Source organism: Cebus imitator, unplaced genomic scaffold (assembly GCF_001604975.1).
Source record: "Cebus imitator isolate Cc_AM_T3 unplaced genomic scaffold, Cebus_imitator-1.0 Scaffold379, whole genome shotgun sequence".
Classification (NCBI taxonomy): Eukaryota; Metazoa; Chordata; class Mammalia; order Primates; family Cebidae; genus Cebus; species Cebus imitator.
The window spans coordinates 290,635-303,189 of NW_016107694.1; the positions used below are offsets into that span (position 1 = coordinate 290,635).

At 42.4% G+C, this 12,555-nt stretch overlaps 1 protein-coding gene across 1 annotated transcript in view; it reads right to left on the bottom strand.

The window, feature by feature from the left end:
- LOC108288609 (lysosomal-associated transmembrane protein 4B) overlaps nt 1–12,555 on the bottom strand; it is a 67,998-nt gene that overhangs the window by 8,292 nt on the left and 47,151 nt on the right. Inside the window, 2 exon segments of the mRNA XM_017507578.2 lie at nt 8,623–8,718; nt 10,311–10,409. Coding sequence (XP_017363067.2) covers nt 8,623–8,718; nt 10,311–10,409 — 195 coding nt within the window.

A 12,555-nucleotide genomic window follows, 5' to 3' on the forward strand; every position in this document is an offset into this window, starting at 1 on the left:
TGATACTGGAACCAATAGGTAAGTCTATCTGAAGCTGTGTGCATGTACGACATCATCAGGAGAATGGAGGGGCTGGGGTATAGGAGGCGGCACTGTGGACCACAACTGTATAGGTAAGAAAGCAAAATTTACATACATTGATTTATTTACTTACCCTCCCAGTTTCCAGCAATTCTCCTGCCTCAGCTGTAGCTGGGATTACAGGCGCCCACCACCACACCCAGCTAATTTTTTGTAATTTTAGTAGAGACAGGGTTTCACCATGTTGGTCAGGCTGGTCTTGAACTCCTGACCTCATGATCCACCCGCCTCGGCCTCCCAAAGTGCTAGGATAACAGGTGTGAGTCACCAGACCCAACTGCAAAATTGACTTTTAACCTTTCTTTTTCTTCCAACTCTTTTCTGATTCACCCACCCCTCCCTTCTACTGTGTGAAAAGTTAAAAATTTTTTAGCAAACAAACAAAATCCAGAAAACCCCACTGCTTTTCAAGTTTGTGACAGTACTCAAGAACTGTCTAAATGAAGAAGTGTCTACATGTTTCACTCCTCATCCTGGGCAATACAGCCAGACACTGCAGTGAGAACACGTGGCTCCAGCTGCAGTCCCAACTAGAAAACAGGAGGAGGTGAGTGGGTCAGAACTGCCTGCAGCCAGGCTGCTAAGGTGGTAGTCCCCCTCCTGCCACTCAAGTAGCAGGGTGACCTGAGGAAGTTACCCTCTTGGTGCCTCCGTTTCCTCTTTTGCAATGCAGGAATAGGACTTAGTATGTGAAGGACTCTTGTGTGACTGAGTTAATCTATGTACAGCACTCAGCACAGGGCCTGGCGGGCAGCACCCCCATGTCTGTGGAGAAATCTACGATACAAATGCTAGAGCAGGGAGGTCTAAGAGATGCAGAGAGGAGCAGAGTATCACTGCAGTCACTCAGTCCTTGCTGGATGGCACCGGTGGGCACACTGTTGGGAAGGGAGGGCATCAAAAGGGGGCTGGAGGTCGGGCCCAGTGGCTCACATCTGTAATCCCAGCACTTTGGGCGGCTGAGATGGGCAGATCACCTGATGTCAGGAGTTCGAGACCAGCCTGACCAACATGGAGAAACCCCATCTCTACCAAAAACACAAAATTAGCCAGACTTGGTGGTGCATGCCTATAATTCCAGCTACTTGGGAGGCTGAGGAAGGAGAATTGCTTGAACTCAGGAGGTGTAGGTTGTGGTGAGCCAAGATCTCCTGGACAACAAGAGCAAAACTCCATCTCAAAAAGAGATGGCTGGGTCAGATGATGACATTCAAGGTGTTACCCTACCCTGCAAGTGCATGATTCTATGTTCAGTGATAGTCACACACAAGACAGCTCCTATCACTCCAGCTCCCTCAATGATCAACTATTAACTACCACGGACAGCTCTCCCATCTGCCGGCCTCACCCCCCGCACTCTTGCCCTGGGCCACACCTTCACCGCCTCTAACCCTCCCGCTGAAAACAGTCTCCTAGTGCTCTCTCAGCTTATTTGGGATTTTACCAAATCTATTCCCTATCAACCTGTCACTTTTGTTTTGGGCTTTTAAAATCAAAGGAAAAGAAAATGCTTGGAGAGATTACATTACTAAATTATAAGGAAAAAGTAATGCCTAAAATTGAGATGTTGGTAATTAGATCTCTCTTCTATATTACAGTACTTAGTAGGCAAGAAGCCTGAAAGGCAATAATGATGGGCTAGAGTTTCGAACTCTTCCAGTCCAATTCCTGAAGAATCCTCTTGCTCTCCCTGCTCCCCTCACTGTCCCCTGGGCCCTCTGGTTCATTTACACAGATGACAGTGGTAAAACTCAGTCTCTTTGTGAGCTGTTTTTAATGTGCATGAATTTGGTGTGTACAAGACTGGAAGGCATGTTAAATTAACAGCCAACCTAGTAACTACTCTTAGGCAAAGCCTTCTTCAAACCATTTTAGAAAGTTAATTATGACTTTTATGAAGTGAAAAAAAATAAACAGAACTCGTTATGCAGTCAAGAACTTGTTTCTAACCATATCCAACCTATACTAGGAACTAATAACCTGCTATTAAAAGTGGCAGGAGTGCTTTGGGAGGCCGAGTTGCATGGATCACCTTAGGTCAGGACTTTGAGACCAGCCTGGCCAACATGGTGAAACCTCATCTCTACTAAACATACAAAAATTAGCCAGGCGTGGTGGTGTGCACCTGTAGTCCCAGCTACTCGGGAGGCTGAGACAGGAGAACAGTGTGAACTCGGGAGGCGGAGGCTGCAGTGAGCTAAGAACCCATCAATGTATTCCAGACTGGGTAACAGAGTGACACTCTTATCTCAAAAAAAAAGTGGCAGGAGGGTAAACATCAAATTTTTCACACAGAATTTTTGAAAGTCGTTGCGGCCACTGCTAAATCTGACTCCACTCCCATTCCCCTCAGTCAGGCAACACCTTGTTGTGGTTTTTGACAGCCCAAGGTCAGCCTTAATTAATTTCAGGTGCCTCAAAGAGAATTTATTGGGAAATAGATACTGAAAAGATAATCTGGCCTTTGCCCCAGTCACCACGCACCGTGTGTGAGTGTGTGTGTGTGTGTATATATTTTTTTTCTATTTATTTTCTGAAACCAAAGCAGCCACACTCACCTTTTTACGACTGCCTTTTTCAAGCAGTTAGACTCAAAAGAAGTCCCCTGCATATTGAAAGGGCCTTTGAATTCAAGGTTGAATTGAACTGTTTTCATTTTTGAGGTCAAAACAATACGGCTGCATATAATGTTAATCTGGATAAGTGCCTAAAATATGACATGGCATTATAAATACCATGAAGTTAAATTTTTTCTGTTTTTCCTTAAATAGGAATTTTCCTGCATTACCCAAGACTATGATTCTTTTATCTGGAATCAGAATTCTTATGCCATCTTGGCTAAATATCAATCTCACGGCTTTTTGAGCACCACCAATTCCAGAGGAATCAGGTTCCCTACCTTTAGATTTAACATAATACTGAAGGAAAATAATTAATAGCAATAACAGTAAAAAACAAACCTTATAATCTGTAGTTGCTATATAATAAATTTTGCTGTGATGTGTGCAGTTTAATCGAAAACCTAACCCCCCATTCTGCTTAAAATTAACTAATTCCCTGAAAACCCACCTTATCTATTCTCCCATATTCTCAGCAAAGTTCCCAGGCATCTCAAGACTCCAACTTTTCCTGCTGACCAGCTGCAAGGTCACAGGGCATGTTAACACCCAAAGAATGTACAGTGCATTTCTAAACATGCTTTTTTTTCAAATATCATCACAAGACATGTTACAAATTACTTAACTGTTCTTTGTTCTGGCTTCTGTAAACCTGTTAGCGGCTACATCATCCTGATGTATAAATAAGTACCCCATTTTCTATCTCGGGGTTCAGACTTGGGATGCTAATCTGCTGAGCCATTGGCCACCTTAATAAAATCCTCCTGTTTCACCCATTGGTCTCTCCGGTCTCCTGGATATTCTATAACAGTATTGAAGGTTACCACTATCTAGGCCTTTTATTGGTATTAGTAAACAAGGTTGCATAGGTTTAAGAAATAGTTTTCAAGGCCGGGCGCGGTGGCTCACGCCTGTAATCCCAGCACTTTAGGAGGCCTACGCAGGCAGATCACGAGGTCAAGAGATCGAGACCATCCTGGCCAACATGGTGAAACCCAGTCTCTACAAAAAAAGAAAAAAAAATAGTTTTCAAAACGTTAATTTGTGGCCGGGCGTGGTGGCTCACGCCACTAATCCCAGCACTTTGGGAGGCCAAGGCAGGTAGATCACCTGAGGTCAGGAGTTCAAGATCACCCTGACCGATATGGTTAAACCTCATCTCTATTAAAAATATAAAACTTAGCTGGGTATGGTGGTGGCATGCCTGTAGTCCCAGCTACTCAGGAGACTGAGGCAGGACAATTGGTTGAACCTGTAGGCAGACGTGGCAGTGAGCGGAGATTGTGCTTCTGTACTCCAGCCTGACAGAGCAAGACTCAAACAAAACAAAACAAAAAACAACCCAAAAAAACTCAATTTGCATAAAATTAAGTTACCATCATCTACCATCAGCAGTCCTCAACTTTCTGGCACCAGGGACTGGTTTCATTGTAGACAAGTTTTCCAAGGGGTTGTTGGGGAGAGGGTGTGATTCTAGTTTCTAGATAAAACTGTTCCACCTCAGTCAAGCATTAGCTTCTCATAGGGAGCATACAGCCTAGATCCTCGAATGTGCGGTTCATGATACGGTCTGTGCTCCTATGAGAATCTAATGCTGCCGCTAATCTGATAGGTGCTGCTCAGGTTGTAATGCTCGCTGGCCCGCCGCTCACCTCCTGCTGTGAGGGGGCCATGGACTTGGGACCCCTGATCTATATGATTTGTATACAAATGTTTTTCCTTCTATGGCCAAATTTTGGCAGCAGTAGAGAGTGTGGTATTACACAATACACACCCACCATGTCATCTCCATAACACTTCCCTAAGAGAAAGGGTCCTGCAAGGCACTGCTGAGGTCACAGAGAGCTGCAGGAACTCAAAGGGCACCTTGGTGTACTTTAAATGTTCAAGGAAAATGTGCCAGTGCTTGTTAGGTACTGTCCCAATGACTACTATTAAGTCATTTGGAGATGATTACTCAATAAAATGAACAGCTACATATTTATTTCAAAGGCCTAAGGGTGCTTGGGGTCAGTTGGCAGGGGATGACTCTAATGCATCACAAACAGACTTTGTCACCTTCTGTGTTAGGCATTCCTTTCAAAGCATGTGGTTTGGTTTAGCTGGGAAACTGGAGGAGACATTAACCCAGGGAATGACCTCTGATACCTAATAACTCTTCTCTATCCTCCCTCTGAGAAGAATTTGGGAAAGAACACGTCTGGATAATAACATGCATACTGTTTTAGACAGGAGGAGAAAAAAGCACTTTTATTTTCTATCAGCAAGAGCCCCAGTATCTTTCCACAGAGATCAACCTGAAACTGTTCAGCCTGGGAGAAAAGCTCTCTGGCCTAATATTTAAAAGTAAGTGAAAGCAAGGCATGACATGTTACTATATAACTGTGGATTCCCAACAAAGATGTGAACAAAAGACAAACATTATTACACATGGTGAGGTTCTCCACATAGCTACGGAGACCAGGAAAAATGACAGATCTAGATCATTCTAGCCCCCATTAGCGTCTCAGGGGGAGGCTTCAGTAACTTTGGTTTTCTTAATAGATAATACTAACATTAAGTGCTTTAGTTCAAAGCAATGTTTAAACATGCAGAGCCCTGCTTTAAAAAGCCAAAACCCAAAACAAAGCCTGTCCTCTAACCCTAGAAATCCAGATTATGGTCTCCAGAGGTCATTTCTTTTTTTTTTTTTTTTTTGACGGCGTTTCACTCATGTTACCCAGGCTGGAGTGAAATGGCGCGATCTCGGCTCACCGCAACCTCCGCCTCCTGGGTTCAGGCAATTCTCCTGCCTCAGCCTCCTGAGTAGCTGGGATTACAGGCACGCGCCACCACGCCCAGCTAATTTTTTGTATTTTTAGTAGAGACGGGGTTTCACCATGTTGACCAGGATGGTCTCGATCTCTTGACCTCGTGATCCACCCGCCTCGGCCTCCCAAAGTGCTGGGATTACAGGCGTGAGCCACCGCGCCCGGCCCCAGAGGTCATTTCTTATGAAACATAGGCAGGGCTGCCTGGAGAAACAGTTCATTCCACCTCTGGGGCAAGAAATATACAAGATGAGCCTAGAGCATCTTGTCATACCAGACAGTAAGAAAGTGATCACAGACTGACAGGGCACAGTGGCTCATGCCTGTAATCCCAGCACTTTGGGAGGCTGAGGTGGGTGGATCATGAGGTGAGGAGTTTGAGACCAGCCTGACCAACATGGTGAAACCCCCATCTCTACTAAAAATACAAAAATAGCTAGGTATGATGGCGTGCGCCTGTAGTCCCAGCTACAAGGGAGGCTGAGGCAGGAGAGTAACTTGAACCCGGGAGGTGGAGGTTGCAGTGAGCTGAGATCATGCCACTGCACCTCCAACAAGCAGCAGATACCAACTGGGTCTATCTACCTGGAGATAGAGTCAGATCACACAGGTTAAGGCTCAGTCCCCAAAAGTGTCCCCTCCCCACTCAGACACACTCCAAGTCCAGGCCTCAGGAGCTTCTGACCAATCAGCCTTCAAGTTGAGGTTCCCATGACATTTTGGACTCTTTGGATCCGATTACTTTGCTACAGCAGCTCACAGAACTCAGAGAAAACATTACTAAGGTTTACTGGTTTATTATAAAGGATACTGCAAGGGATACAGATGAAGAGATTCATAGTTACGGGGGAAGGGCATGAAGTTTCCATGCCCTTCCTGGGTGTACCACCCTCAAGGAACCTCCAGGTTCCTACGGATGGTCAGCTTTCCTTCCCTGAGGGTATGAGACTAGACTGTCTCTATGCAAGGTCTTAAGACCCACATTCAGAAAGGAAGGGAGAGATTAGAATCCTGCCTTGGGGTAGGAGTAAGTCAGAGATTCCTTAGGGCCTGAAACATCTAGGATAACAAGGAAAGACAAACAATGGCTATGAAGTTGTGAGCCAGGAACTGTGGATGAATCTCCTTCCCTTTCATAACACCACAATATCAAAACAAGCACCTGCAATATGGGCATTATTCTCTGCTCTGAGATACTTCTAAAAGATGGTGGCTTTACAAGCCCTATGCGCCATGAAACTTACAAAGAGGTTCTGATGTATTTTGTTTCACAAATTTATTGGTTCCTCAAACACCTTGCTTACATTTTTCATTAGTGCAGTAGGACACTAATTATGGAATTTTTTTTTGTGGTTTTGTTGTTTTTTAAGAAAAAGCAGGAAAAAAATATATAGATAGTTAAACACCCAACAATTTGCATTCTGCAAAAGTTGGGCAAAACAGGCCGGCCACAGTGTCACACCTAGAATCCTAGCACTATGGGAGGCCATGGCAGGTAGATCACCTGCGGTCAGGAGTTTAAGACCAACCTGGTCAAACTGGGAAAACCCCACCTCTACTAAAAATACAAAAATTAGCCAGGCATGGTGGCAGGCACCTACAATCCCAGCTACCTGGCAGGCTGAGGCAGGAAAGAATCACTTGAATCAGCAGGGGCGGGGGTGAGGGTCACGGAGGAGGTTGCAGTGAGCCGAGTTCACACCACTTCAGTCCAGCCAGGGCGAAACTCAAAAACAGTTAATGGGCAAAACAAACAAACAAAAATACCCAACAGCTCTGAGAAAAGGGGGAAAATTCCAAAACCAGTAATTTAATCAAAATCACAACAATTTGGAACAGATATTTCTTTGAAGAGAGTTATAGACCCAGAAGTGATTTTTTAAAGAGGTTGAATAGAACACGTGATCACTGTAATTAATACACAGAATTCTGCAGACTTCCAAAACAAGCCTCCTCAGCATCTGGGTGGGCCAGGTTTTGTGAATCTGGTCACGGCTGTCTATTAAACCATTGCTCATGTGTATTTGATGGAACTCAAGAAATGTGTGGTGAGCATATAGAAAAACTGTTCATGCATAACATGCTTTAAAAATCCCAGAGTTCTCAGTAATACAGCAGCTTACACCCACATATTTAATACAAAATCTATTGTTTTATTCTCATTTTATACACAAGAAAGTAAAGTGAGAAACAGACTGGATGATTTTGGTAAGGTCAGAGTGAGCAAGTCACCAGAAAAAACAAAAACACAAAACTCGGCTCTATTATAAATGTGAGCTCCTACCATTTTTGTGTTCCTTTCATATGTCCAGTCCATTCCGTCCTGTCTGATCCTATCCGTTTTGATCCACCCATCCTGTCCTGTGCCACACAGTGACAAGTCATCCATTGCCATCATTGTCACTAACCGCGCATGGAGCACTTCCTGGTACTGAGGATGACATCAGGCCCTGTGCTGAAAACACTGACGATGGAGACACCCTGCGGACTTATACCTTCATCTTACCATGAACCAGGAAATTTCAAGATAATTTAAATAAAGTCCGTATGTCTTCATGGACTCTTCCAGTGAAGACATATTTTCAAAGATCTTTTATGACAGGTTTGTCATTTTAAAGCATGAACAACTAATAGCAGAACAGAGATCATCTAAATTCTTTTACTAAGAATACATACAAAGGGTAAGTTATGAAGACGTAATAACCTTTTTTTTTTTTTAACTACCTGTAAACATTGCATCTCAGTTTATCTCGACATAGAAAGTGAGGTAACATAATGTCATACAATGCAGAAGCAATATCTAGAATTATATACCATGGTTTAATAATGCAAGGTTAAGATTCATAATTATGGTAAGGTACATATACTATCTATCTGTAACATATTTTAAAATAAACCAGAGTTGAGCCACCTACATGTTAATGTCCTGTAAGAAAAACAAAATACATTTCATTTCACTTTAAAGTTAAATGAATGTTTTGATAACAAAGATGAATCTTCTGATAACTAAGCACTCATGAGTATGTTTCAATAACAATGAAAACATAGCAGACACTAGAAACATCTAAAGATCATCATACAGTAGAGATGTGGGCAAGTGACACCATACCTACCGTATTGTCATTGCTGGTAACGTAAACCAGGACATCAGAGGAGTTCCGGCCATTGATGTATCGGTAGCAGTTCCAAACACAGCTAATCAAGTAACCCTGAAAATGAGGAGTGATTATCAGATTTTTAATTTTCAAACTGCAGGTAATTTCAAATACCACACAGATAAAGCCATACTAAAAAGCTTTTATTGACATAAGCAATAAATTCACATACTATGACAACTCTACTAAACCAAAAGTCCTTAAAAGTACAAATGTTGTATATAGTAACTTCTTGGCACTGTGCTACTGGAGCCGTATTCTATCACACAATGGGGGTGCCCAGGTGGTACTGCAGGAAGGTGGCAGGGAGAGGGGTTGAGACTTGAACAAAAATTTCTAAGACTAGGGGTCTGGAAAGAACAAGCACACAATTAACATTTACTGCTCCTGAATTCACGGAACCATCGTATGTATTAATCCATTTATCACCATACTTTAACTGCTTCTTTGGAAATTTTTATTCTATATGATTATCTGCAACTTTATTATACAACCAATTTTGTTTATAAAATTTCATAGCATATAAATTTATCTCCGTCAATAAAATTCACTAAAACATTTCCCTTTTATTAATGAAATATCCAACAAAGATACTTAAAAATACAGTAATGTCCAAAATAAGCACTGCTTAGAAATAAAACATGAGTTCACAGGAGATGCTTAAGCTATGAACTCTGTACTTTCATTTCATCATTTGTAATTGCATTATCAAAATCCCGTAACATTAAAATTCTCTGATTAAAAGAAGTTTAAACAGATAGAGAAACCAGATTGCTAAAATCCAGGAAATAAATTGCTTATGAGAATGTAAAATAGTTGTAACCACTGTGGAAAAGTCTGGCAGTTCCTCACAAGGTTAAACAGAGTTACAACACGGCCTAGCAATTCCAGTCCTAGGTATTACATATATATATATATATATGTATATACACACACACACACACACACACACACACACACACAGTGTGTATGTGTGTAAAATATATACATATATATTATATACCCAAGAAAATTTAAATATACATCCACACAAAGCTTGAATATTCATAGCAGAAAAAGAATTGACACACTCCTACTGGAAGTAGAAGTCATTTAACTTTGGGGGGGCATCAATTTGACAACCTATCAAAGGCTTTCCAACCATCAATACCCTGATTTTAAGAAATTTACCTTGAAGAAATAGATGCATAAATATATGGTTGTACTTAATTATATTCACTGCAGCCCTATTAAGTAAAAATGTAAAAAATGTCTCAATGTTCAACAAGTAATTTATTAAATGATATTCATATAATGGATTGAGACAGAACAGTATTCAGAAAATACTATACTTTAGCACAAAAATTACAAAACAATATCTATCACACAGATCTTATAATGCATGTTGCAGTATTGTATACTGTATAATGTATAACATTATGTTAACTTATCTCTGTCCAATTATATTTTAGACTCCTTGATCAAACTGTGGAATTTTGGTTAGTGCTTTCCTCTAATGTAGACATAAAGAACTGTTACCTTAGGAAATCAAAAAGCAATTTGGATGTCCAAAGAAAGACAATAAACTGACCAAAGTTTGTTTACTTCTTTGGCATTCAGGAATACACTTAATATTTTTAGACTATAAGTAAAATCTTCATGCTTACCTTGAAAGTCAAGATAATGCTAATAAACAGAAGAATAATAAGGACCAAACAGGTAGGATTCACTGACATGACATCGTCTCTGTAGGGAAAATTAGGAGGCTGCAAAAGAAAAAGCCCTCATTAGCAAATCCCTTTCATCATTCCAGAGAGTATTCCTTGGGCAGCAATTCAGACATGCTTATCAGAAAGCAACGGATTAAAGCAGACAGCTACTATTTAGGGCCAGTACAAAAGTTCTAGCGTGACTCTGCCCTTCTACCGCACACAAGTTAGAAGTCACCGGTCTGGATCCAGGGACATTTTGTATATTCAGGGACCTCTGAAATGTGGATTATCTGCAAGTTCTGAACTTTTTTTTTTTTTTTCAGATGGAGTTTCTCTTTCTTGCCCAGCTCAGCTAGTTGGGAGATTGAGGTGAGCAAATCACTTGAGCCCCGGTGGTGGAGGTTGAAGTGAGCCGAGATCATGCCACTGCACTCCAGCTGCCTGGACAACAGAGCTAGGCCACGGCTCAGGAAAAAAGAAAAAAGACAGACGTGGATACATAAGCTTCCAAATGCTTAAGAATTCTGTTTGGCTTCAGCTGCCGTCTGTCTGGGCCTCATCTATACTTTTTTTTTCTCTTTAGATGGAGTTTCATTCTGTAGCCCAGGCTAGAGTGCAGTGGCACAATCTTGGCTCCCAGCAACCTCTGCCTCCTGGGTTCAAGTGATTACTTTGCCTTAGCCTCTGAGTAGCTGGGACTACATGCATGCACCCCCACACACGGGTAATTTTTTTGTATTTTTAGTAGAGATGGGGTTTCATCAGGTTGGTCAGGCTGGTTTTGAACTCCAGACCTCAAAAGATCCACCCACCTCAGACTCCCAAAGTGCTGGGATTACAGGCATGAGCCACCGTGCCCAGCCTAGTTCTGAACCATTCTAAAGGGTGGATGCGGGGCAAGAGACAGAAACCTATTAAAATGCTGTTTTCTTTGCAAAGAACATTTTTGTTGATGGTACTTCCTTCAAGACCGCATATTCTCTTATAATTACCAAGTACTTCCAGGGCAGTGAGGGTGGGGGAATTAAGCCCTACCATCTGACCACACCACCAGGTCAAAGGGAACCTTTTTAGGAGGATCAAAGTCTGCTGCTACTGTTAGAGGGAGTTGCCAGACTTTCCCCACAAAACACTCACACAGCATTGATCAACGCCTACATCACTGGCCTAGGGAAGTGAATGGGAAGGCAGCCTGCTGTGCATCCTCATCTTTTATCTCTTCTTCACCATTCAATACTATGTGTTTGTATTCCTCATGAGCAAGATTCCAAAACAAAGTTGTTTCCAATGTTGGGGAAGAACATGGAGAAAGCCCCTGAATCCTGTGCTTGCTCTTGCTTACCAGGGTGAACACCACCTAATAGTTTTCAGAGTCTCCTTTCACTTAGGACAAAATATCGAAGAAATCAAATTGACAATCTTTGTGATCAGATCATGTAATTTTATTCTTTTAAGAATTAAAGGCTGGGTGCAGTGGCTCACGCAAAATCCTAGCACTTTAGGAGGCTGAGGTATGTGGATCATGAGTTCAGGAATTCAAGAGCCTGGCCAACATGGTGAAAACCGTCTCTACTAAAAATAAAAAAATTAGCCAGCCATGGTGGCAGGCACCTATACTCCTAGACACTTGGGATGCTGAAGCAGGAGAATTCCTTGAAGTCGGGAGGTGTAGGTTTCAGTGAGCTGAGACTGCACCACAGCACTCCATCCTGGGCAACTGGAGACTCCGCCTCAAATAAATAAAAATTGGCTGAGGATAGCGGCTCACACCTGCTAATTTCAGCACTTTGGGAGACTAAGGCAGGCAGATTGCTTGAGTATAGGAGTTTGAGACCAGCCTGGACAAAATAGTGAAACCCCATCTCTACTAAAAATACAAATTTAGCCAGGCATGGTGGCACATGTCTGTAGTCCAAACTACTTGGGAGGCAAAGGTGGGAGGATCACTTGAGCCCAGAAGATTGAGGTTGCAGGCCACGCATGGTGGCTCATGCCTGTTATCTCAGCACTTGGGAGGCTGAGTCAGGCGATCACCTGAGATCGGGATTTCAAGACCAGCCTGGCCAACATGGCGAAACCCCATCTCTACTAAAAAAATACAAAAGACAGCAGGGCGTGGTAGTGGGCACCTGTATTCCCAGCTATTCAGGAGGCAGTGGCAAGAGAAACCTGGGAGGCAGAACTTGCAGTGAGCTGAGAT